A 26637-nucleotide genomic window follows, 5' to 3' on the forward strand; every position below is an offset into this window, starting at 1 on the left:
AAAATGATGAATTTTTCTGAAGCATCAATTTTACTAGAATATGTTTTGGGGAAAAGTGTATATAATTTAAAATGGTAAAGAAATTCAAGTATTTATTATTTTTATTGAGGTATAATTGACAAAACATTATATAGTTGGCCCTTAAACAACATGGGTTTGAACTGTGCAACTCCACTTATAAGTGGATTTTTTTTCAATAAATATAATACAGTGCTATAAATGTATTTTCTCTTTCTTCTTCTTATTTTTTTTATCCGGCGGGGGGAGAGAGTAGGGGCAGAGGGAAAGGGAGAGAGAGAGAATTTTAAGTAGACTCCATGCCCAGCGTGAAGCCTGACGCAGGACTCAATTTCACAACCTTGAGATCATGACCTGAGTCCAAATCAAGAATCAGACACTTAAGCGACTGAGTCACCCCGGCACCCCTATTTTCTCTTTCTTATGATTTTCTAAATAGCATTTTCTTTTCTTTAGCTTACTTATTATAAGAATGTGGTATATAATACATATGATATCCAAAATATGTGCTAATTGACTGTTTATGTTATTGGTAAGGCTTCCAGTCAACAGTAGGCTGTTAGTAGTGGGCTCATAGTAAGTTTAAAATTCATAGGCATTGGCACAACCCCCAAGTCCAATGACAGTTCAAATAATATATGTAGTGCACAGTGTAAAACATTAATAAGAAAGGACATACGAAAGATTAAAGACTCAAAGAACTCTTACTAGTTTATGCTGTTATTCACTGGTTGGAAGAATTTAGATTCTTTTCCTGGTGTAGCATTATTTAAGGCAAATAAGGCAATATAGATAAAATCACAGAAATGTCACAAATAAAACTTCATGAACTCTACTTAAAATTTTAGAAGGCTTACGGGTGCCTGGGTGTCTCAGTTGGTTAAGCGACTGCCTTCGGCTCAGGTCATGATCCTAGAGTCCCGGGATTGAGTCCCACATCGGGCTCCCTGCTGAGCAGGGAGTCTGCTTCTCCCTCTGACTCTCCCCCCTCTCATGCTCTCTCTCTCACACACATAAATAAATTTAAAAAAAATTAGAAGGCTTTGAATGTTAAATGCAAAAGGAATTAATTCATTCTCTTATTTTTTTTTCCTTTTAGCCAGCCCTAAAGGCACAGAATTAATTTAACTTCAGCATACCTATGCAGCTGACAGTATTCCTGGCTTCTAAAAGACCCCAAGAGACATTGATTTAGTGGACAAGTTTTGCAGCTGTTAGAAGAATCCTATAGATAGATCACTGGGGGGGCGGGGGGGGGGGAATCTGCCCCCATAAAAACACCAAGAGTCTGAGCTGCAATTTTCAGAGTTTTTACACATTACAAATTCCTTAATATATTTTCTTCATTTTGGAAATGCACCTGAATTTTCAAATTCTTAATGCTAAGTAATGTATATACATCAAGCACCCTGCCTGGTACATGGTAGGTGTCAATAAATATTTATGGAATTGAATTAATCCAGCAATAATCCTCATGGGCCGACATCTCAGGGACTTGCCTGGCTTACAAGGGGTAGAAGGGCAATCCCTTTTTTCTACCTCACTCTAGTGTTCATTTTTGAACCCCTGGCACATTAGATCTGGTTAGGCTTCTAATGCTAATAACATTGTTTTAAACAATACAAAGGATACTACATGGAACAACAGTTATGACAATAGGTAAGCTTTATTCTCAACCAACTATACTCCACCTCAAGTGCAAGAATTCTGTAAAACATGAACACTGGTTCTGTGCTAGGATTATTAGCACAGCAAATTGAGAAAACCGGGGGTGACTCATATACAGTCAGGAAACACTGCATTGGTAAAATTATGATCCAATCAGGATTAAATAAAACAGTGAAAATATTATTATTATTTTTAAAGATTTTATTTATTTATTTGACAGAGAGAGACACAGCGAGAGAGGAACACAAGCAGGGCGAGCGGGAGAGGGAGAAGCAGGCTTCCCACTGAGCAGGGAGCCTGATGCGGGGCTCGATCCCAGGACCCCAGGATCATGACCTGAGCCGAAGGCAGACACTTAACCGACTAAACCACCTAGGTGCCCCAAAATCAGATTGTTTCTTTGCCATTGAGTTCTATGAGTTCTTTATATATTTTGGCTATTAACCCCCAGTCAGATCTATCATTTACAAATATTTTCTCCCATTTAGGAGATTGCCTTTTCATTTTGTTGATGTTTTCCTTTGTTGTGCCCAAACATGTTAGTTTAATGTAGTTTCTTTTTGCCTTTCTTGCCTTTGCTTTTGGTGTCAAATCCAAAAAGTCACCACCAAGACCTATCACAAGGAGCTTACGGGCTCTGTTTAGAATTTTAGAATTGCTCATTCTAGTTCTGTGAAAAATGTCATTGGAATTTTGAAAAGAATTGCACTGAATCTGTAGATTGCTTTGGGCGATATGGACATTTTAACAATGTTAGTTTTTCCAATCCATGAACATGAAATATCTTTCCATTTATCTGTGTCTTCCTAAATTTCTTTCATCAATGTCTTAAAGTTTTCAGTGTACAGGTTTTTCACCTCCCTGGTTAAGTTTATGCCTAGGTATTTTATTCTTTTTGATGCAATTAAAATGGAATTGTTCTCTTAATTGCTCTTTCTGGTAGTTTGTTATTACTGTACAGAAGCCCAACTGGTTTCTGTATATCTTGCAACTTTACTGAATTCATTTATTAGTTCTAAAATTTTTTTTGGTAGAATCATTAGGGTTTTCTATATATAGTATCAAGTCATCTGCAAAGAGTGACAGGTTTACTTCTTCCTTTCCAATTTGGATGCCTTTTTTTTTCTTTTCCTTGCCTAATTGCCCTGGCTTGGACTTCCAATACTATGTTGAATAAAAGCAACAAGAGTGGGCAACTTTGTCTTGTTCCTGATCTGAAGAGAAAAAAACTTTAAGCTTTTCACCATGAGTATAATGTTATCTGTGGGCTTGTCACATATGGCCTTTATAATGTTAAAGTACTTTCCTACTATACCCACTTTGTTGAGAGTTTTTATCATAAATTGCTGACAAATTTTGTAAAATGCTTTTTCTGCATCTAGTGAGATGATCATATGATTTTATGCTTCATTTTGTTATGTTATGTGGAATGTTGATTGATTTGGTTGATTGAATCATCTTTGCATCTCTGGAATAAATTCCACCTGATCATGTTGTGTGATCCTTTAAATGTATTGTTGAATATAGTTTGCTAATATTGTTGAGGATTCTCCCAAGTTCAATGAGCATCTTTAGGACCATTATTTTGAACTCTTTATCAAGTAAATTAGTTATCTCTTTTTCATTAATTCTTTTTTTTTTTTCTGATGTTTTATTTTGTTCTTCCTTTGGGACATATTTCTGTGTTTCCTCATTTTGCTTGAGTTTCTGCATTGGTTTCTATGAATTAGTTGAAACAACCACCTCTTTCAATCTTGAAAGTTTAGCTTTGTGTAGGAACTGAACCTTATTGTTTGACCCTGCCCAGTTTGATCTTGGTTGTCTCTCAAACCTTCGTGATTGTCCAAGAAGTCTATTATATTTTTAACAGCCCAATACTTAAGGGTTTGCCAAGATTAGTCAGTGTCCCCAAGGTGGTGGAGGATCCCAGTCAACATGTAGATTCAGGCTGATTGGAAACCAGATGCTCAGGCAGCAGCTTTTAAAGAATACAAGTATATACAGTTCTGTGGGACTGCACGCACAAGCCTGGCTGGCTTTCAGAGCCAGATGATCTGGGGCTGTCTCCTGGTGGCAGTTGCAGAAATTGGGACTCTGGATGAATGCACCAGCTCTTTTCTGGGAGATATCAGTGAGCTGCAGTGAGACAGAGGGAGAGTGCAATGATGATGCCCCCCGGCCTATGTTCCCTCTGAGCGCCTCTAGATGTACACCAAACCTGAAACCTGCCCCTAAGTTCGAGTCCCCATGACTAGCAAGTAGTTTCTTTTTTACAGAAAGCCTGGGGTTATGCTTCAGTCTGCTGTCTATGCAGCGCCCTGGGGCAAGGCTGCCAAGCATCATGTCTCTGATTGTTACAGACCCATGGGACCCGGGAAAGGAAAGCCCCCTGGTCACCAGAGCCAGGCAATCAAGGTGTGTCCCTGGGACAGCAGCCACAGAAACTAGGGCACTGGCCATGTATGTAGGAGAGATTCCCTGTGAGAGATACTGGGCCACGGCAGAGGGAGAACGCGAAGAAAGTGCCCACTGCCTCGGGTCTCAAGAAATGTTACAGACAGCCCTTAAATGTGTGTTTAATTAGAAGCCTACCCCTCAGCTAGTAGGCCACTTTCACAGAAAGACTGAGCTCCTGGGTCTGTTGTTTCTCGCTGTGCCTGGGGGTGGTAGCTGTTTAAAATCTCTTTCTCCATCAGTTAAAGTCCTGTGAAACCTGAAAGTATAAGCCCACCAGAGCCTGGTGATACAGAGCTTCCCCCGGCAGCAGTCATAAAAGTCCTGGCACCAGGCAATGGTACAGGCTCTTTCTGGAATGCCAGTGAGCTGAAGAGAGGAGGAGAGGCGGAGGGAGAGTGCAAAGATTGTGTCCACTGGCCTCTCCTCCCTGAGAGCCCCTTTGTAGGACCCTGTAAGTGTGCCAAACCAAAAGCTTGCCCCACAGGCCAAAGCTCCTGGACAAGCAAACAGGCCTCTTTCTCAGACAGCCTGGTGTGTTTCTGCTGTTATCTGTGAAGTGCCATGAACTGTCTCCCTAATTGTTACGGTCCTGTGGGACCCAAGAACACAAGCCCCACTTGGCCTCCAGAACCAGGCAATCAGGGGGTGTCCCCTGGGTGGCAGGTATTAAAACTAGGTCACCACCTGTAAAGACAGGGGCCCCAGACATGTGTAGAAGTTCCGCTCTGGGAGATGCTGGTGGTCTGGAGTGTGGCAAGGGAGAGTGTGAGGATGGCACCTACTGAGAAAAGGGGGAAAAAAGGAAAAGAAAAACAAAAAAGAGGAAAAAGAAAGTAAAGGTGCCTGCCAGCATTCACAAAGCAGAGGGAGGATGTACAAGACGGTGCCCGCCAGCCTCCAGCCCTGGAGAGTATCCCAACAGGCCCCTGTGCCTTAGACCTATGTTTTACAAGTAAATAAGTCTCTTCCACATAGAGTCTGGGCACTTTTCAAAGGGCTGCTTTTGTGCTGGGCCCAGGGACCGGTGAGTCTGCCGGTGGGCCCTGTAAGAGCTGCAGCTCAGTTCCCACAGCACTGTGGATCTCATGGGGAAAGGCCCTCTTTGTCTTCAAGGCCAGATATTTTGGGGATTCATCTCTGAGGTGCTGGTTTTATTTTATTTTATTTATTTTATTTATTTACTTCTCCCAAATTTCTATTTAAATTCAAGTTAGTTAACACATAGTGTAATATCGGTTTCAGGAGTAGAATTTAGTGATTCATCATTTACATATAACACCCAGGGCTCGTTACAAGTTCCCTACTTAATGTCCATCACCTATCTAGCCCATCCCGCCTCTTCCCCTCCATCAACCCTTAGTTTGTTCTCTATAGTTAAGAGTCTCTTACTGGGGCACCTGGGTGGCTCAGTCGTTAAGCGTCTGCCTTCGGCTCAGGTCATGATCCCAGGGTCCTGGGATTGAGCACCGCATCAGGCTCCCTGCCGTGCAGGGAGCCTGCTTCACCCTCTCTCCCTCTCGCTGTGTCTCTCTCTGTCAAATAAATGAATAAAACTTTAAAAAATTTTTTTAAAAAAGAGTCTCTTACTATTTTTGCCTCCTCTGTTTTTATCTTATTTTTCTTTCCCTTTCCCTATGCTCATCTGTTTTGTTTTTTAAATTCCAGATATGAGTGAAATCATATGGTATTTGTCTTTGTCTGACTGACTCATTTCACTTAGCATAATACACTCCAGCTCCATCCACTTCATTGTAAATGACAAGATTTCATGCTTTTTGATGGCTAATATTCCAGTGTGTATATATATATATATATATATATATATATATATATATATATACCATATCTTCTTTATCCATTTACCAGTCAATGAACAGTTGGGCTCTCTCCATAGTTTGGCTATTGTGGACATTGCTGCTATAAACGTTGGGGAGCATGTGCCCCTTCAAATCAGCATTTTTGTATCCTTTGGATAAGTACCTAGTAGTGCAACTGCTGGGTCATAGAGTAGCTCTATTTTCAACTTTTTGAGGAACTTCCATACTGCTTTCCAGAGTAGCTGCACCAATTTGCATTCCCGTCGACAGTGCAAGAGGGTTCCCCTTTCTCCGCATTCTCAGGTGCTGCTGGTTTTAAAAATCAGGGTGCCCGATGTGGGGTACAAACCCATGACTCCTCAGGGAAAAGCTCCAGGTTTTGCGTTCCCTCTCAATTACCAGTTGCTGAGCAGGGGAGCGGTTTATGGAGGGTAGTGTCTCAGCCTTTCCTACCCATTCAGTGTGATTTCTCTCTTGTTTGCCTGATGTGAAGGGGTCACTCCACCAGTTTCTAGGGTTTTCTCAAAGGAAATTGTTCCATATCTAGCTGTAGATTCAGTATGTCCATGGGAGGAGGTGCATCACCATCTTGAACCAGAACCTCAAATATTATTTTATATTAACACAAATATGGACATATTATAGAATAGAATGTAAATTATTATACATTCTTAAGAAAACACTCCAAACTCCAATGAAACCTTAAGTTTCGAGGAGGTGTTTTCTGTGACCCCAGGAAGGAAGTGTCTTCATTCTCTGCCATTGAGGTTCTTTGGTGGAAAAAACCGAGAAATGTTGGCCACAGAAAGCTGACCCTCTTGAGTCAGGGCTTCTGGCTTCCGTCTCCAGCATTGCTACTGAGTTGCTGTGTGACGCTTACCAAGTCCCTTTCTTCTCTAGGACTGAGTCTTGTCACTTGTGAAAAGGGGAGCTGGCCTTGGCCTCATCCAGAGCTGACTACTCCTGGACTCCGATCTTGTCTGACTTCTTTTCGTACATCGCAGGGATGACTGTAACTCAGCACATTCCTGCCAGCTAATTGGACAGATGTCCGCCTTGATAGGAATTTTAACTATTGTTAAAAGGAACTTCTTAAGTATAAATGTATGTCTTACCTCAGGTTCAAAAATAAACTTCCTCTTTATACAAATCTCTCACTTTTAAGAACCAGTAGAGTGCCCTAGATTTAAGGCAGTAAATCTGTATTCAGTGGGATAGGTGATCACTGATTAAACAGGGGAGTGGGCCAGAGGGGGAAAAAAGCGGAAAAATACCGTCATAAATGTTGAAACAACTTCCATGGGTGGAAACTAGTAAAAGGTGGCCTGAAGTCCACTCTGCTGCCTATGCAGTCTCCCTTGTGCTTGGCGCAAAGGGGGGCGGAACCCCAAAGGAAGGGTTTCTTTAGAGCCAAGCACACTCCTGCCTTTTCATGAGCCCCAGACACTGCACTGTCGGGGCAGCCACGGCCTTCGTGTCAGACCGAAACTGATTTCTGAAAGGCCCGTCTGTGCAGCATATGTGCAGAGGAGATTGCCATCACTTTGGCTTTCCTTTTTCTGCTGTCCGAAGAACTTGCTTATAAAAAGCCTTATTCCCTAGTATATACCATGTCAATTTTTTTCCTACTTGCTTGAGTCAGTAATTAAATCAGTTTCACCATAACAGATGCGAATTTAGCTTTTCAACTCAAAAGTAGGATCAGTGAAGGCTGGAATATGTTTTGAAAAAAAAACCCGATAACTCTTATCCAATCCAAAGTAAACTCCCACTCATTCATCATCCAAAATCACACACACACACACACACACACACACACCCCAAAAAACAGGAGCACTCAAATAACCAAACTCCTTTAGAATATTGTACAAAGATGTTTGATGACATGAAACACTGAAACTAAGTGTTTCACTGTCAGCATCAAATTTTTTTTGTTAGGGAGGGAGGGAGAGGGAGAGAGAGAGGGAGGGAGGGGGAATATGAGCTGCGGGGGGAGGGACAGAGGGAGAGCGAGAGAGAGAATCTCAAGCAGACTCCACATGCAGCATGGAGCCCCACTCAGGACTTGATCTCATGACCCTAAGATCGTGACCTGAACTGAAATCAAAAGTTGGATGCTTAGATGACAGGACCACCCATCAAATATTTTTATTGATCTGCATCAGCTATATACAATATCTACTTATAACATGTTCATTCATTCCTTCCTTCATTCCTTCATTCGTTCAATGGAGTTTCATAAATGCATAAGCCAGAAATAAAGCATTCTGGAGATGGAAGAGTATGTATAAGCTACACCGTCTAATATGGTAACAATTAGCCACGGGTGACTATTTAAGATGAAATTTAAACTAATTAAAATGAAATAAAAATAAAAATTCTGTTCCTTAGTCTCACTAGCCACACTTCAAGTGTTCCATCGCCAGCATGGCTGGTGATGGCTGTGTTGGAGAGAGTACACGTATAGGCCATTTCCATCACCACAGGAAGTTCAATAGACAGCACGGGGAGGAGGGACAGAATAGTAAAATCACCTGACTGCATTGTTTTAAAACAATTTTGAATAAATTATATTTGCTTGTGAGCCCAAAGCATGGCCCAAAGAACATTAGTGACCTGATAGTGGTTTTCAAACATGTGTGAGGTAAATTCTCCTACATACGTATAATATCACAATACAGAACATTGAGAATTAAATTAGTGTTTTATTGGCATGCGCTCTTCAAAATTCTCCTTATGAAGAACTAGATGTCACTTCCCTGACACCTCATTAGTCTTCCTGTTCATTTGGTTTGTGGTTGGGTGAGTTTAATGCTACGGAAAGTGAGAGTGGCTTGGGAAGTTGGGAGGTTTTTGTCTTTTTGAGGTGACTTGTGCATAAAATTGTTGAACTGTGTCAAAAAAGCAAGGAGAATCTTTTTCATTGCAAATGTGTCTCTATCCGTAATGACTTTGACTCTGAAGCCCCAACAAAGAAAATCAAGGGTCACTCAGGGTGAAGATCTTAATTGTCCTGTTTGTTTAAGGCTACATGCTTGTTGACTTAACCTCTCATCTTCTATCTTGGCATGATTTTCAAATTGAGGAGCTACATTACCCAGTCTCTTGTTCTTTCTCCTACCACCTCAGAATCCTGAGGCTAGACAAAGATAAAATCCATGAGTGACATCTTCTCTGAGTGAATTCAGAAATAATTTGGAAAGAAGCCACAGTAATTATAACAGTGATGAAATCTTTAGTTTCTGACAAGTAGCTACTGTCTCTTTGATGTAGTTGTTTTCAAGCACATGAATTTCCCTAGACAATATTACACTCATCACAACCTCTGTCAAATAGGGTTGTATAGGTTGTGCACTGCACAAGGGAGACACATCTAAGGAAGTGTTATTCCCATTTCAGATATCATAGATTTGGTACTTAATAAAAATGATAAAAACAATTTTCCAGAAGATGGCAGTAAAGTATCTTGTTCTAAAAAATATCAATACAGTATGACAATTTTCAGCAGATGGAAATATAAGTGTCTTGAGGAAGAAGTGCTGTTTTAAAATGTGTACAAAGGCACAAATTTGATGATCACTTGCTCTAGGTCCTGTATAAAATCAAATCTCTATTACTAGTGAAAGTGAATCCATGCAGTTTAATAGGTAAAGAAAAGGAAAAAGAATTATCAATGATATATATTGAAATTCTAGCTTCCAAAATGCTCTTTGTTAAAATAGTACTATCAATATATTATATGAGATATATAGTATAAATAATATCGTGTAACTCAAGCTTCCCTGGGCCTCATGGGAGTATAGGTACAAATGTGAGTGATATAAACAGAGCGGAATCTTTCAGTTTTAGGAACACCTTTCTGTTTCCCCAAAAGTTTCCCCAACACATACAAACTGTCTTCTATCTTTGGTTCCCCCAAAAGAAAATATCTCAAAACACTGATGTTGAGGAGGAAAAGTTTGTACAGAAAAAAAATTCCCGATTCAGTTTGTGGCATGTTTAAATCATTTTGTTGTCATTCAGAATTATGGTCTTTCCGGTAACTGAGTGATGATCATGAAAACCCTATTTCTTGTGGAGCAGTTTTATTACCGTAACATTTCATTATGTTTCATTCACCTTGGAACTTATCTTCCTTCCTTTCTTCTCTTATGTCTCTCTCTCCTTTCTTCTTTTTAAGCAAAATAAATATAGGCAAGGAATGGATGAGAAAACATTTTGTAAAGTGCTATATCAACGTGTGGGGTTACTTGTGATCTTTTAAAGGAGGTCAAGAAGTGGAATGAAGGATAAGGACATGTAATCAAGGGTGTGTCCACAGGGGCCAGGTAGAGATGTAGGCAATAGTCTGTGTGCACATTCATTTTATGAAATAGTTTGCTATGACGTTGCAATGCTTCTGAACGATCCTGGAGGCTATTCATGAGTTTTTATCTTATTTATTTATTTATTTATTTATTTATTTATTTATTTTTTAAAGATTTTATTTATTTATTTGAGAGAGAGAGAATGAGAGAGAGCACATGAGAGGGGGGAGGGCCAGAGGGAGAAGCAGACTCCCTGCTGAGCAGGGAGCCCGATGCAGGACTCGATCCAGGGACTCCAGGATCATGACCTGAGCCGAAGGCAGTCGCCCAACCAACTGAGCCACCCAGGCGCCCCAATTCATGAGTTTTTAAATTTCACATCTGAAATTCAAATTTCAAATCTTTTGAGAAACATTGCTTAAGCTTGAAATTCATAGTATTTTCATTGGAAAGAAAAGTTCTGATTCAAGATTTTTGGCCAAGTGGCTTTTATTACCTTCGTTAGCCTCTGGAAGTCTCAGAGCACTCAGCTGTGAAAGAGTGAGGCTAGAATCTGCTTTCCATGCTTTGCAAGGAGGTTCGGGGAGGGGGTGGGGCAGGGAGAATGTGTGTGTGGAAGAGCTGTCGTGCAAGGCAGTGGTAGCCAAATAACTACCCAACACTTACTACGGGCCTGACACATTTTAAAATAACCACGTTGAGAGGGAACTGTGACTATGCCCATTTTACTGCTGAAGATACTGAATTTTGAGGAATTAATGAACTTGTCCAAGATCATACAACCAGTAAAAGAAGAATTTGCCATTGAAACGCTGGCAGTCTGACCCCGGGGCCCACATTTTTAACCACTGTCCTACTTTGTCTCTCTGATACTGACATGTATACTATTACCTACGTAGTGTTGAGATAGATTCCCAGGGCCCAGACGGAGCTGTTTCAAGAGGGAGCTGTGCTAGCAAACTGAAATTTGGGTAACTTCTGTGTCCCTATAAATGCTTGGCTGGACCCGAAATGCAGTCTCTCCACCCAGCCAATTCCCAAATGCCAAGCCAACTCTGGGCCTTCTCACCCCAAACAAGGCTGACTTTGTGATCCCAGACGATCTGATACTTGATATTTGCCTTTTCTTTGTTCTCTGTTCTTTATCCTTTAAACCTTCTTGTCTTCCGCCCCGTTTTTCAGTTCTCTGAAGGGAGTCTGTTCTCTTGATGAAATGTTAAGTAAAGTTTGTTTGTATCACCTGTCTTCTGTAATCATTGTTTAACAGTGGCAAGATGTTAAATTGGGGATTACAGCCAATACTTTAAGACGACATATGTTAGATGTCAAAATGAATTGCCGGCCCAAAGTGCATTTTTTCCAAAGTAGGTTGTCGAGCGTGTTTTAAAAATTGTAAACCCCTTACCAGCATTGGGGTCAGGGGTGGACAGTTGGGATAGAAAGGAGATGTGTGCAGAGATCTGCGGCGGGGGGAGGCTGTTGCCATGGTCTTCTACACCCTCAAGGGGGCTGGGCGGTGCTCAGGCCTTTACCTCACGCCTGGGGACAGAGACGCAGACAGACTCCTCAGAGAATGAAGGTTAGGGAGGTAAGGGACTGGCATTCGACTGCTGCTCGAGGAATCTAAAGAACAGAACAGCTGGGGCGCCTGGGTGGCTCAGTTGTTGAGCGTCTGCCTTCAGCTCAGGTCATGACCCCAGGGTCCTGGGATCGAGCCCGACATCGGGCTCCCTGCTCAGCGGGAAGCCTGCTTCTCCCTCTCCCACACCCCCTGCTTGTGTTCCCTCTCTCTCGCTGTGTCTGTCAAATAAATAAAAATTTAAAAATCTTAAAAAAAAAAAAAAGAACAGAACAGCTGGAGGGTAAGACATGGGTTGATGGAGATTGGTGTTATATTGGGATGAGTCAAAACTCAGAATTTGTTTTTCATAGACACAGATGCAGCCCACATGGGAGACGGTGAGCTGTTGGAGCCCTTTGACTCCAAAGTAAGAGAATCATCTAGAGGCCAATGAGAGGGCAGTGGGACCTCCCTGCTCTCCAACCCTGGAGAGAGAAGTGGGGGCTGCTGGCCAATGGTGGCAGAGGCGAATGGGAAAGAAGGAACCGGCCCGTTCACCTTCAGTGTTCGCCTGTTACTGGTCCCGGCTGGCAGAGGGGAGATTTACCTACCTAATTAGGACTGCTGTATTTGCAACTGAGACTGCCCCTTAGCTTGAATTCCCTGCATGTGTCCAGAAAAGTCGGGGCCTGCTGGAACCTCCTTTAATTAAGGACCAAGGAAAACACCTCTTCCAGTGAGCGAGTTTGCAGGGGGAGCCGGACATAAAAATCTGGGCTCTGATTACATCCCAGGAGCTGTTCTTGCTCAATGGGGACCTCATATGTGCTATACAGAGTTCTTTATATTACCTTAAGCAGTTCGTTTCTATAGGTAACTTTCTTAAATAAATTTATTATTATAAAAAAAGAAACATTTTACAAAGCTTCACATTTCTTTTACAATAACATAGCCCTGCCTAAATTTTATCCTATGTAAACGTTTTTCCCCAATCATTGTTATAATGACATGGCAGACTAAAGTGTTAAAATATTTTGCCCATATGACCTGTCTTTTGTGCTTACCACTCTTATGGTGGCTGCATCACTTCTAAAAGACCGTTATCCAAAACCAGTTTTATTCTCCATGTTGAAGCAGGGATTTGAAAGACGAATTCTTTTTCATTAATTTTTAAAGATTTTATTTGTAAGTAATCTCTACACCCAACATGGGGCTCAAACCTACAACCCCGAGATTAAGAGTCATGTGCGCAACTGACTGAGCCAGTCAGGTGCCTTTATTTTTCATCATTTTGAATTGTATATCTTCTCAACTTCTGCTGGAATACAACTTTCTTTGCTCTTTTTCTGTATCCCATCTTTCCATTCCATATTCTGCTTTGAGGGTTATTGGTTTGTTTTTGCATCCTCTGGTGGGGAGGGGATAAAACCAATCTAACACTTTCCGTTGAAGTTGGAATCCATGTCCCATATTACATAGCATCATATCAAACTAAAAAAATAAAAGAAAATGGAGAGAATGATGTGTTTTGGAAATAAGCGGAAGAAAGCTTTCAGAAGCATAAAGATACACCTAGTATGTGCTTAGTAAGGAAAACTTGTGCATAGTCCTTAACCTTAAGAAGTTTACAATTTAGCAAAAGACTAAACATTAAGCATTTCTTTCTTTCTTTTTTTTTTAAGATTTTTATTTATTTTTTGACTGAGAGAGAGAGACAGCGAGAGAGGGAACACAAGCAGGAGGAGTGGGAGAGGGAGAAGCAGGCTTCCCTGCTGAGCAAGGAGCCCGGTGCAGGGCTCAATCCCAGGACCCTGGGACCATGACCTGAGCCGAAGGCAGACTAAATGGCTGAGCCACCCAGGCACCCCACCATTAAGCATTTCTTAACACAGTGGATTGTACAATAAAAAACAGAGTGAATGAATGACTCAGTGTGTACCATGTAGTGCTTACAGGAAGCTCAGGAGCCCAGAGAAAGGAGCAGTCATCCATCATGGGGTGAAGCAGTTCACAATTTCAGAAGGAAGTGGGGTTTGGCTATGTAAAAGAAGAAATTTTGGATAATTTGGATAATTTGGGGGGTCTGTCTTGTTCTGCCTTGTTCACCACTCTAATGTCTAGAACTGAGCTAATATAGTAGCCAGCAGTTACATGTGGCTATTTAATGTGTTAGAATAAACTAAAATTAAATATTAATTTCCTTAGCCACATTAGCCTAGTGGCAATAGCCACGTGTGACTAGTGACTACCATATTGGACAGTACAGATATATAACATTTCTACCACTGCAGAAAGTTCTGTTGGACAGTGCTGATTCAGAATAGTGACTGGCACATAGGAAATACTCAATAAATATTTAATGAATGAGGTTAAATAAATGAATGTTGCTGAACTTGCCTCTTAGAGCCTCCTGTTTTCTCATCTTACAGATGAAGACAACAACAATTAAAAGATTGTGAGGATCAAATGAGATAATGAGGCAAAAGTTCTTCATGCTCTAGAATGACACTAATGTGAATTATTATAATTCAAGCTTCCTGGCACCATGGGTACAAATGGGATTATATAACTAGGAAGGACTCAAATTTCACTGACATCTGCCCTTGCCTACCTAATAATACACACGAGTTCTCTCATGAGGCCCTTCCTGATGTTTATCCCTTGAGGGTGGGAGAGCCACTCACTGGCCACTCCTGCCAGTGAGCAGCTTGACAATGTTGATAACAGAGACATGGATCTGTCTCCAGGAGTATTCAGATTCACAATTAAAGAAAAATCTACAGGTCAGACAACAACAACAAATTTGTGAGCTAGAGTCAACGAACACTGAAGTGTTTATGACCCCCTAGAAGCCCGCAGGGACCCAAAGCAACGCTTGATTATCCAGTCTTCACATAGTCTTGCATCTTCCACACCAACTGGAAGGCATGTTCCTTTCTCCAAGATCTCTCGTTCTCAAGCGTTGCCAGTGGGCACCAAAGCTCAGCTGCAGGTAGGCCTCTGCCCCATGGATTCCTTATAAACATAGTCCCATCGCCTTCTGCCTGCCTACAGCTTCTCCTGCCAAGATTTGGCCAGATTTGGGGGGAGGGGTCATATGTAAAAAGGATGGTCACCAGGTTGAGTCCTTCATGCCCCCATTCCTACCTCAGGGGCCCTCTCACAAACCTCCATTTTTTTTTTTTTTTTAGATTTTATTTATTTGACAGAGAGAGACACAGCGAGAGAGGGGAGTGGGAGAAGCAGGCTTCCCACAGAGCAGGGAGCCTGATGCGGGGCTCGATCCCAGGACCCTGGGACCGTGACCTGAGCCGAAGGCAGACACCTAATGACTGAGCCACCCAGGCGCCCTCTCACAAACCTCCTTGAAGTCCCCTTTTACCTATGTAAATTATTCACAGAAGTAGATATTTACAGGCTGCATAGCCCATCAGTTAATCAGACACAGCTGGACCAACTGGCATCTGTAGCTGTTCATCTGACCAGGGCCTCCACTGCTTTGGTTGTGCAATGAAGTGTTTTTAGTCTCTTGGCCAAAGCCCCTATCTTCCCTCACAACCTCTTGGAGGGTACAGTGGATAGCTGTCAACTCATTTCTTTGGATTCTCGGCTTGGGCTTGGATTCTTGACTTGGCTCCATTTGCAGGTGTGCTGGTTGCATGAGCTTAATAATGCTGACCTGTGTATACCTGGCCCTGACTATCCCGAAGTGGGGAGGCAGCCTAGACCCCGGTTCAAGGTCTCCACCTTGTGCACAAGGTCTTGACACTTGGACCTGGCCTTTTCTGTGCCCCACCTCTCCCTGCTTCCTTTAGGCTGGAGGACTGGGGCTGAAAGCAGGCACTTCTTTTTTCTTCAAGCACTTTATAATTAAGGAGGTTTGCAGCTGTCTTTAGCTCAAAGGCAATCCTTAAGATTTGAGGCTTTATCTTCTGGAAGTATCTTAGTTCTCCACCATTGATAGGAGTTTTGGGGTTGTTTCAGGATACAGAAAAGATGATTCAAGAGTTCACTTTTTTCTTACTTAGGCTTCTTAGATTTTGACAGTCATCTTGCTTTTTTTTTTAAAAAATACGTCAAAACTTTGAGCAATCACTTTTAAGGGTCCTTTGAATTTACTAAGTTACTTAAATAGTATTTTATTTTTTTTAAGATTTTATTTATTTGAGAGAGAGAGACAGAAAGAGCATTAGCAGGGGGAGGAGCAGAGGGAGAGGAAGAAGTAGACTCCCCGGTGAGCCTGGATTCAGGATGTGATTGTGGGGGGCGGGGAACGGGACGACTCAATGCGGCAGCTCAATCCCAGGACAGGACCCAAGGATCATGACCAGGGCCAAAGGCAGAGGTTGAACCAACTGAGCCACCCAGGTGCTCCAGTTTCACAGCATTTTAAAAACTGTATTTATAAGTTTACTGCATTTGATTTTTTTTATATATTTCAACTGTCTGACTTCATAAAAATTCCCCAAATGCTAAATAATTCTTATAAGTCTAATAAATAAAACTTACAAATAATACCAAGGTGATTCTAGAGTTTTCTCAGATGTTCCAAAGCCATGCAAAAAATTAGATTTTATCTTAAAAATTGTCTAAATCAATTTCTTGATTACACATTTTAATAGCAGTTGCAAGGCTGTCCCTGAGACTGAATTTCTCAAATATCAAAATTATCATGTATGCACAGATCCTTTCTTAACACAAGAACATAAATATTGTGGTCTTTATTCTTAACCTTTATATACTTAATGCTTAAAAAGAGGTATTTTAATATGATATTTGTATATACTGTGAAATGATCACCACAATATGACTAATTAACATCACCATACAAACTTACAGAATGTTTCTTTTGTGTGATAAGAACATTTGAATTTATTCAGTAACTTTCAAATATGCAACATAGAATTATTAAGTATAGTTGACCCAGGCTGTACATTTCATCCCCATGACTTATTTATTTTATAACTGGATATTTGTACCTTTTGGCACCCTTCACACATTTTGCCTGCTGCCAAGCCCCCACCTCTGGGAACCATCAATCCGTTCTGTAGAAATATGGACTGCTTCACAAATTTTCGTGTCATCCTTGGGCAGGGGCCAACCTAATCTCTGTATCATTTCAATTCTTAATATATGTGGTGCCAAAAGGAGCACTTAATAATCCAATTCTTAAAGGTAAATTGAGGTCATTTAAGAGCAGAGCATTTGACCAGATATTCCAAGTAAATCTTCTCATTGCTAATTACCATATAGGCTGAGTCTGAGGTCCCTTAGATGCCATTCTATTGATATTTGAAAGCTTTCTTGCCTCTGGACACACAACTGTCCCAGGCCAACTTGGTAGCGTTCATACACCAAACATGGGTCAGCCATTTCTTCAAGCAGTCCTGGTTCCTTGTAGTGAAGAATGTAGAGATCAAGACTGGGGCATCAGGGTTTCAGGCCAGATTTGTGATACTGGGTGGTACTGATCTTAAAGAGAACTTCAGAGAACCAAGCTGGAAAATACCTTCATTCAGTCATTCACTCTATCTATCTATCTATCTATCTATCTATCTATCTATCTATCTATCTATCTATCTATCTACCTATCTATCATCTATCATCTATCTATCCATCCATCCAACTATCTAAGATCATAGCATTCCTCTTTAAATTCTTTTCTTTTTTATAATTTTTAAAAAGATTTTATTTATTTATTTGTCAGAGAGAGAGAGAGAATGAGCCAAGCAGGAAGAGCGGCAGGCAGAGGGAGAAGCAGGCTCTCTGCTGAGCAAGGAGCCTGATTTGGGACTCCATCCCAGGACCCTGGGATCATGACCTGAGCCGAAGGCAGACGCTTAACTGACTGAGCCACTCAGGCATCCCTCCTTTTTAAATTCTTTGTTTCTATGATTATACCTTATTTTCTCTTATGGTGAAATCTTCATGCCAAAACAAAATCAACATATATATTTGATTTATCCAAACAAAAAAAAGCTAAAAATAGCAATATATTGGTATGAAAAATAAAACCACCAAATGAAATTCAAGTTGTTGGTTTTTTTTTTTTTTTTGTAGTTCTTTTTATCCTCAGAATATGTCTCAGTAAGTATGGTCGCTTGAGTCACTTGTAATTCCTATTTTGTATGGTTACGTAAGAACCAGTTTCAGTTTAAAGTGCTGTCATTTAAAGAGCTATGAGTTCTTAAAATTTTGCTAGCAACATTTAACTTCTTGCCATTTCTTGGTGATAATACTGAGCTAGTAAAGGAGTATAGAAATTAATCTTAACTGACTTTATGAAATGAGTGGAAAACACAAGGATTTCAGCCTCTGAAGTCTGTGCCAAGTTCAATGTAGCCACCATCTGGCCATTTTCAATGGCTGAATACTTGGCTAGATGTGCAAGATTTCTAATAAGGAAGTTTTGGCTGTACAAATCCATTCTGCCTAATAGTATTTAATTTCTAGTAGTATTAGAATCTACATGTTTTCACGTGCTTAATTCTATTTTAACTTTATCCAGTTTTTTTCTCTAGTACTTGTGTCTCATACTACACAAATTCAACTTGCAAAGAGTAGAATTTCAGAAATATCAAGATCAATTTCAATTAAGTTAATTAAAAGAAAGGAGAACATATCAGATATTACACATTTAAACTTTAGCCAGGACTTTAATGTGAAAACCTCTCTCTGAATGCACATGGATTTCAGACTACCTGGATTCCATTAGAATCAATTCATAATCACCAGCTTTTAACATTTAGAGAAGTCCAAAGTCTAGTCTGGAAACAAGAAACCACATTAGATATTGCAACAGAGAATTTAATATAGAGAATTAGTTCAATAGTTCTTGGAGGACTGAAAAGCAGTCAGAGAACACTGAGGTAACACAGTAATATTAGGACATGGTTATGCTCCTAGGACTGGCAATGCAGGAAGATTTTGGGAACTAGAAGCTCAGAGGAGAGGCCCAGTGGAACTGAGGCTTAAACCCTTTGGGAATTGGTCATGCCTCTGATGGGGATGAGAGGCAGTGTCTAGGAGGGCCAAAAAAGCTGGAGATGGAAACAATAGGGGTCACTGATGCCATTGCTAGGATCAGCAAGCGAATATTCTCTCCTCCTTCTGCCTTCCATTTTTTCTCTACTGCCCCAGTTGGTAGAATTTCACAGGAAGCCAGCTTCAGCATCACCAAACAGAATATAGAAGGGTGGATTTGGGGTGGAGAAACAATTGTTTAATAATAGGGTTTGGAGGGCGCCTGGGTGGCTCAGTTGGTTGAGCGGCTGCCTTCGGCTCGGGTCATGATCCTGGAGTCCCTGGATCGAGTCCCGCATCGGCCTCCCTGCTCTGCAGGGAGTCTGCTTCTCCCTCCGACCCTCCCCCCTCTCATGTGCTCTCTCTCATTCTCTCTCTCTCAAATAAATAAATAAAATCTTAAAAAATAATAATAATAGGGTTTGGAGGAGACAGACAATAGCCAATGACCACGGGTACCATCCAAATATGAATGACTCCCAATAACATTAACATTAGTTAAGCGTTAGACCCTTGATTCTACACACACTTGAATTTTTTTGCCACAATAGTAAAGACTCCGCTTTCTCCTGAGAAGATGCAATTTTCTCTCCCACAGAGCTGCTCTTACTCCCTGCACAAAGGGTAGACAGAGCAAGTGCTAACAGTCATCGTATCCATCTCAGGGCAACACATTCAGTATCTGTGTGTAATTCAGTCTAAGCTCACCTGAATCTTCTGTAACCGAAATTATAAAGGTAAGCACTACCAACAATCCTTACATAAAATAACAGGGGAAAAGGAAGAAAGGAAAGAAATTAGCATACACACACATATACAGATAAAATTAAGAAAAAAAATCACATGGTCTTCATTTCTGTTACTGGTCAGAAAAATATAATATCTATTACTTCCTTTCTAAGTACTTGTCACAAATTCACCTTTGTACTGCATCTCAGCTGATCAAAGTTTTGTGCGGTGTGTTTTTTTTTTTTTCTCCCTAGGTGGGGTGGGAGTGGGGTGAATCAAACATTTATTCTTTTTTTTTTTTTAAGATTTTATTTATTTGACAGAGAGAGACACAGCGAGAGAGGGAACACAAGCAGGGGGAGTGGGAGAGGGAGAAGCAGGCTCCCCACGGAGCAGGGAGCCCAATGCGGGGCTCGATCCCAGAACTCTGGCATCATGACCTGAGCTGAAGGCAGATGCTTAGCAACTGAGTCACCCAGGCACCCCCAAACATTTATTCTTGAAAGATACAAATCATCCAAAATCCTACCTTAAAAAAATCAATTTTATTGAGGTGTAACATATATAACGTAATGCACTCACTTAAGTGTATATTTCAGTGAGTTTTTTAAAAAAGATTTTATTTATTTGAGAGAGAGAGAGAGAGAGAGAATGGGAGGCGGGGAAGGGCAGAGGGAGAAGCAGATGCCTTGCTGAGCAGAAAGCCCTCCAGGGGACTCGATGCCAGGACCCTGGGATCATGATCTGAGCCAAAGGCAGATGCTTAACCAACTGAGCCACCCAGGCACCCTATTTCAGTGGGTTTTGATAATATGTATACCTGTGGGACCACTGTCCTAATCAAGATACAGAATACTTCTATCAACTCCTAATTTCCCTTGTGCCCCAACTGAGGCAATCCCCTCCAATCTTCAGGACAAGAAGTATCTTCTATACTTATGATCAGTCTTTTCTGGAGTCATATATAAATTGAATCATATGGGGTGCCTGGGTGGCTCAGTTAGTTAAGCGTTAGACTCTTGATTTCAGCTCAGGTCATGATCTCAGGGTTGTGAGACTGAGCCCCGAACTAGACTCCATGCTGGGCCTGCTTAAGATTCTCTCTCTCCCTCTACCCCCTCCCCGCTGCCAGTGCATGCACAAACAAAAAAAAACTTGAATCATAGATATACTCTTCTGCATCTGACTTCTTTTGCTCAATATAATGTTATTGGGAGTCATTCATGTTGTTGAATGCATAAATAAGTAGTTTGTTCTTTTTTATTGCTGAGTAGTATTACATTGTATGAATATATCAAAATTTGTTATTCTATCCCCCATTTAAGTTGTTTCTAGGTTTTGGCTATTATGAATAAGGCTACTAAGAATACATTTATATACATATCTGTGTGGACCCTTTTTGTTTTCCTTGAGTAATACCTAGGAGTGGGATTGCTGAGTAGTGTGGTAAACGTATGTTTAACGTCACAAGAAATTTCCAGATTGTTTTCCAAACTGGTTGTTCCTTTTTGCATTCCTACCAGCAATCTATGAGAATTCCATTGTTCCACATCCTTACCAATCTAAGTATTTTCAGTGTTTTTGATGTCAGGCATTTTAATGGGTGTGCAGTGGTATCTCATTGTGGCTTTAATTTAAATTCCCCTGATGACTAATGATGTTTAACATATTTACACTGCTTATTAACTATTAAATATATCTTCCTGAGTGAACTCTCCCTTCAAATCTTTTTAATTGGGTTGTTTCTATTTATTTATTCATTTATTTATTTCATTTAAAACAAAACACAAACTCTACCATGACAAGTCCCCAGATGAGCTGGTTCCTGCCTGGTTCTCTGATACTATTTTTTACCTCTTTGCCCACTATGCTACAGCTCTGTTGGCCTTCTGTTTGTTTCTCACATCTGGCAAGCTCACTGCTGATCTTTATGTTACCGAATCTTTCTCATCAATTAGTCTGCAGCTAAAAAAACCATATTCTCAGAGAAGACTTCTATTCAACTTAAAGCAGCACCTCTACAGCCTCCTTCTGGATAGTCACTACCCCCTTATCTCTTTCTAGTTACTCAACAGAGACTACCAAGCTCTGAAATTATCTTATCCATTTACTTATTTCTTGCTGACTTCCAAATATACACTCCATGAGAGCAGGATCTTGTCAATCTAATCCTTCTCACCTAGCAAAGTGACTGGCATTGGGTGGGGGCACAACGCAAGTATTTATTGGCTGAATGAATGAAGTCAAACTCTCACTATTTGCAGACGACATGATACTCTATGTAGAAAACCCAAAAGACTCCACCAAAAAAATTGCTAGAACTAATACATGAATTCAGCAAAGTCACACAATATAAAATCAATGTACAGAAATCTGTTCCATTTCTATACACCAATAACAAAACAGCAGAAAAAGAAATAAAAATTGATCGCATTTGCAATTGCACCAAAAACAATAAGATACCTAGGAATAAACCTAACCAAAATGGTGAAAGACCTGTACTCTGAAAACTATCAAATGCTGATGAAAGAAACTGAAGAAGATACAAAGAAATGGAAAGATATTCCATGCTCATGAATTGGAAGAACAAATATTGTTAAAATATCTATACTACCCAAAGCAATCTATACATTTAATGCAATCCCTATCAAAATACCAACAGCATTTTTTACAGAACAAGAACAAACAATCCCAAAATTTGTACGGAAGCACAAAGGACTTCGAATAGCCAAAGCAATCCTGAGAAAGAAAAACAAAACTAGAGGCATCATGATTCTGGATTTCAAGCTATATTACAAAGCTGTAATCATCATGACAGTATGGTCCTGGGACAGAAACAGACACATAGATCAATGGAACAGAATAGAGAACCCAGAAATGGACCCTCAACTCTATGGTCAACTAATCTTCGACAAAGCAGGAAAGAATGTCCAATGGAAAAAAGACAGTTTCTTCAACAAATGGTGTTGGGAAAATTGGACAGTCACATGAAGAATGAAACTGGACTACTTTCTTTCACCATACACAAAAATAAATTCAAAATGGATGAAATACCTAAATGTGAGACAGGAAACCATCAAAATCCTAGAGGAGAACACAGGCAGTGAACTCTCAGACCTCAGCCATAGCAACTTCTTCCTAGACACATCTCCAAAGGCAAGGGAAACAAAAGCAAAAATGAACTATTCGGACTTCATCAAGATACAAACCTCTGCACAGAAAAGGAAATAATCAACAGAACTAAAAAGCAGCCTACAGAACGGAAGAAGATATTTGCAAATGACATAACTGATAAAGGGTTAGTATCTAAAATCTATAAAGAATTTATCAAACTCAACACCCAAAAAACAAATAATCCAGTTAAGCAATGGACAGCAGACATGAATAGACACTTTTCTAAAGAACATACAAATGGCTAACAGGGGTGCCTGGGTGGCTCCGTTGGTTAAGCAACTGCCTTCGGCTCAGGTCATGATCCTGGATCCCGGGGATCGAGTACTGCATGGGCTCCCTGCTCAGCAGGGAGTCTGCTTCTCCCTCTCACCCTCCCCACCTCTCATGCACGTGCTCTCTCTCTCTCAAATAAATAAATAAATAAATCTTAAAAAAAAAACCCAAATGGCTAACAGATGCATGGAAAGATGCTCAACATCACTCGGCATCAGGGAAATACAAATCAAAACCTATCAGTAAGATATCGTCTCACACCTTCAGAATGCCTAAAATTAACAACACAAGAAACAACAGATGTTGGCAAGGATGTGGAGAAAGGGGAACCCTCTTGCACTGTTGGTGGGAATGCAAGCTGGTACAGCCACTCTAGATAACGGTATGGAGGTTCCTCAAGAAGTTTAAAATAGAACTACCCTATGACCCAGCAATTACACTACTGGGTATTTATGCAAAGGATACAAAAATGCAGATTTGAAGGGGTACATGCACCCTGATGTTTATAGCAGCACCATCAACAATAGCCAAACTATGGAGAGAGCCCAAATGTCCATTGACTGATGAATGGATAAAGAAGATATGGTGTATATATATAAAATGGAATATTTCTCAGTCATCAAAAAGAGAGAGAGAGAAACAAACCATAAAGAAACTCTTAACTCCAGGGAACAAACTGAGGGTTGATGGAGGGAGGAGGGTGAGGGATGGGCTGGAGGGGCGATGGGTATTAAAGAGGGCACTTGTGATGAGCACTGGGTGTTGTATGTAAGTGATGAATCACTGAATTCTACTCCTGAAACCAATATTGCACTTTATGTTAACTAACTAGAATTTAAATAAAAATTTGAAAAAAAATAAATCTTTTGGCCATTTAAAAAGTTGTGATAATGTATACACAACATAAAACTTGTCACTGCTTTAAACAATTAAATTTAAAATCTATTTTAAAAATTATTATTGAGTTTGAGAACTCTTTATATATCTTATAAACAAAACCTGTAATAGATACCTAATTTGAAAATATTTCCCCCCCCAGTTTGTGGCTTATCTTTTCATTTTCTTGATATTGTCTTGAAAAAGCATAAGTTCTTAAATTTGATGAGGTCTAATTTACCAACTTTTTATTTGCCTGTTAAACTTTTTGTGGCACATCTAAGAAATCTCTCCCTAACTCAGCATTACAAAGTTTTCTATGTTTTCTTTTAGATGTTTTGTGGTTTTAGGTTTCACATGGGTGCATTTGGATGTTAGTATTTTTATATATGGTAAGGGGCTATTATTATCATTACTTATGCATATCCAATTGTTCCAGCACCATTTGTTGAAAAGACTATTCTTTGCCATTGAATTGCCTTTATACCTTTGTTGAAAATCAGTAGACTGTGTATATTTATGGATGGGATCACAATCTGAGACTCCTTCTTGTCTAATATCTGAGGCCAACTTTTCCCATAATTGGGGGGGAGGTGTTCTGCTTGTTTAAGGCAGGACTGTAAGTCTGATTTCTGTTACTCCCTCTTGGCCAGAAGCAGAAGCCCTCTGTACCATAATCTTTAAAACTGTTTCTTATTGATAGATATTCATCATGTTTTCAATGTCTATTTTAACATTATGTTAAGATTCTACATATTTTAATATTTTTCTATTCTATTTTATTTGCTGAAATAAACATTTTGTCTATCTTCATGTCCACCTGTATTTCTATACAACAGATCTCTAGGACTGGAATTGCAAAGCCAAAGTACATACCTTTTAAATTTTGGCATGTCAAGAACTGTAAGTGAGATTTTCATCTTATTACAAACTAATGAGCTAGCTTGCCACAGTTTTGTGGAAGCTGACAGAAGACATGAGACTCCTGGATTAGAGATAAAAGACCCTACTACTCACAGCAAAAGCAATAGCCAGAGTTTCAGCATATTTGCACCTGATCTTGGAGCCCCAATTCCCACAGGGTTACACTGAGGGCCAGATGACCCAGCTTTTGCAAGGCCAAGGGACCAGCACTTGTTGAGCATAGAACCGACGCTGTAGTGAGCAGCAAACAAGCCAGTCCCCTCCCACCCCAGGAGGGAGCAGTTACAAGGTACTCACTCTGCAGGAGGCTTGATCTATTCAGCTGCCTGGGTGCGTAGCTACAGAAACAGCTTAGCATCAGGTGGGTATGTCTTGCAGTCTGCTCTACTCAGCAAGAAAGTTCAGGAATGCTGAGGGCTCATGGCTGACTGCTCTCCCAACAGCATTTTTCTCCAGACAGGCTGTGCCAATATAAGCCTGCCTTCAACGGTGTATTAAAGGGTTGCAGGTCTGAAACACTTCATTGCCAATATGGATATTTTATCAGTCTTTGTAATTTTAGCCTATTTGGTGGGTGAAAGATGAGTTATCTATTTTGTGTTACTTTTCATTTATCCTCTCTTAAGTGAGTTGAGCACCTTGTTCTATGTGTTTATTGAAACTTTGTGAAATTGTTCTTTAAAGCCTACCCCTCCCTCTGACAATCCTCTTTCCATGTTCTGACTGGGGAAAACAAAGGAAGAGCTCCATTTGTCATCTGAGTAGGTCAATGTTGCGCATGTTTTCAGTTTGAGTACTCTCTAGTCCTCTTGAATTGGATGACTGTGGTATTTTCCTTCCCAGCTTGTGCTGTGTGGACACAAACTGTCATGAGATGTATGATGCTCTTTCCTCTTGGTCTGTTTGTTTGTTCCTGGACATTTCCTTTCTGTCATACATAAACCGACTCTGCCTCTTGAAGGAGGAAGTACATACAGCTCAAATAACTCCTATTCCTCACGGTCCCCTTAGCATAGTATAGTGGGATCAAAGACGTCTTCCGGTTTCACAGATAAATACATTTGGAGCTTTCCTTTCCTGCTTTCCCAAAGTTCCTGGGTCTCAGTTCTCATCTGTGGAGAAAGGCAGCGAGGATCTTTCTAGAAACGAATTATGAGTGTAAACTCAGCAATAACCACCCTCACTATAAAGGCCTGAACGGGGTATGTATTGAAGAGGTGGTAATATTTTCAAAGAGGAAATTCTACTGCAAGTTTCTTTGAGGTCCTTTAGCGGTCAAGCCTTGTGCCAGCCTGGAGGTGCCCCCTCCTATGTACACTGATTTTAGGGTGTACAGTTGGAAACTAAAATATGAAAAAATGAATTGCCGAAGTCCGAAGGGTTGGGTCTTCGCGCTTTCCATCCAGCGTTTCCCCCGCACCGGATCCTCCAGCCGGCCACAGCCCCGCCTGCTCGCCTTTGCTCCCGGTCTGCGCCTGGGTGTCCGGGTGGAGGCTCCGCCTACCACGCACCCAATGGGGACCGAGGCGGCGGGCCCGCCCCCCCGGCCCTCCAGTAGCCTATCCGGCCCGCGCGCCCGCCCCGGGCTCGGGTGCCAAGCCAATGGGCACGGGTCACGCCCCGCCAGGCGCGGGGATCTGGCGCAGCGCGCGGCGCCCGAGAGCCCTGTCGCGCACAGCTCTTCGCACTTGCGGTACGGCCCCGAGCCATCTAGGCGTCTGGCCATGGCGTCCCCAGCGACCGGCGAGGTGGTGATCATTGGCAGGTAAACGGCCCGACCCACCGACCCGCCGCGTTCTTGCCACGGCGC

The 26637-nt window shown here is 41.0% G+C and overlaps 1 protein-coding gene and 1 non-coding gene across 4 annotated transcripts in view; one reads left to right on the forward strand and one right to left on the reverse strand.

The window, feature by feature from the left end:
• Positions 1–26637, forward strand: part of CRYL1 (crystallin lambda 1) — a 178020-nt gene that overhangs the window by 13048 nt on the left and 138335 nt on the right. The window contains exon 1 of one of the 3 annotated variants that reach the window (XM_045869145.3): positions 26435–26592. The exons of 1 other annotated variant lie outside the window; for it this stretch is intronic. In XM_045869145.3, coding sequence (XP_045725101.2) covers positions 26552–26592 — 41 coding nt within the window. In that variant the 5' untranslated portion in view covers positions 26435–26551. Of the gene's footprint in view, positions 1–26434; positions 26593–26637 lie in introns of those variants that run through there. One more of the 3 variants, XM_045869146.3, reaches the window with a different exon arrangement.
• LOC123840032 (U6 spliceosomal RNA) lies at positions 16878–16982 on the reverse strand. The gene has a single exon (XR_006789857.1). It is a non-coding gene; the product is annotated as a U6 spliceosomal RNA (small nuclear RNA).

Source organism: Mirounga angustirostris, unplaced genomic scaffold (assembly GCF_029215605.1).
Source record: "Mirounga angustirostris isolate CCGP_5_RB_7025 unplaced genomic scaffold, mMirAng1.0.hap1 SCAF_3, whole genome shotgun sequence".
NCBI classification, from domain to species: Eukaryota; Metazoa; Chordata; class Mammalia; order Carnivora; family Phocidae; genus Mirounga; species Mirounga angustirostris.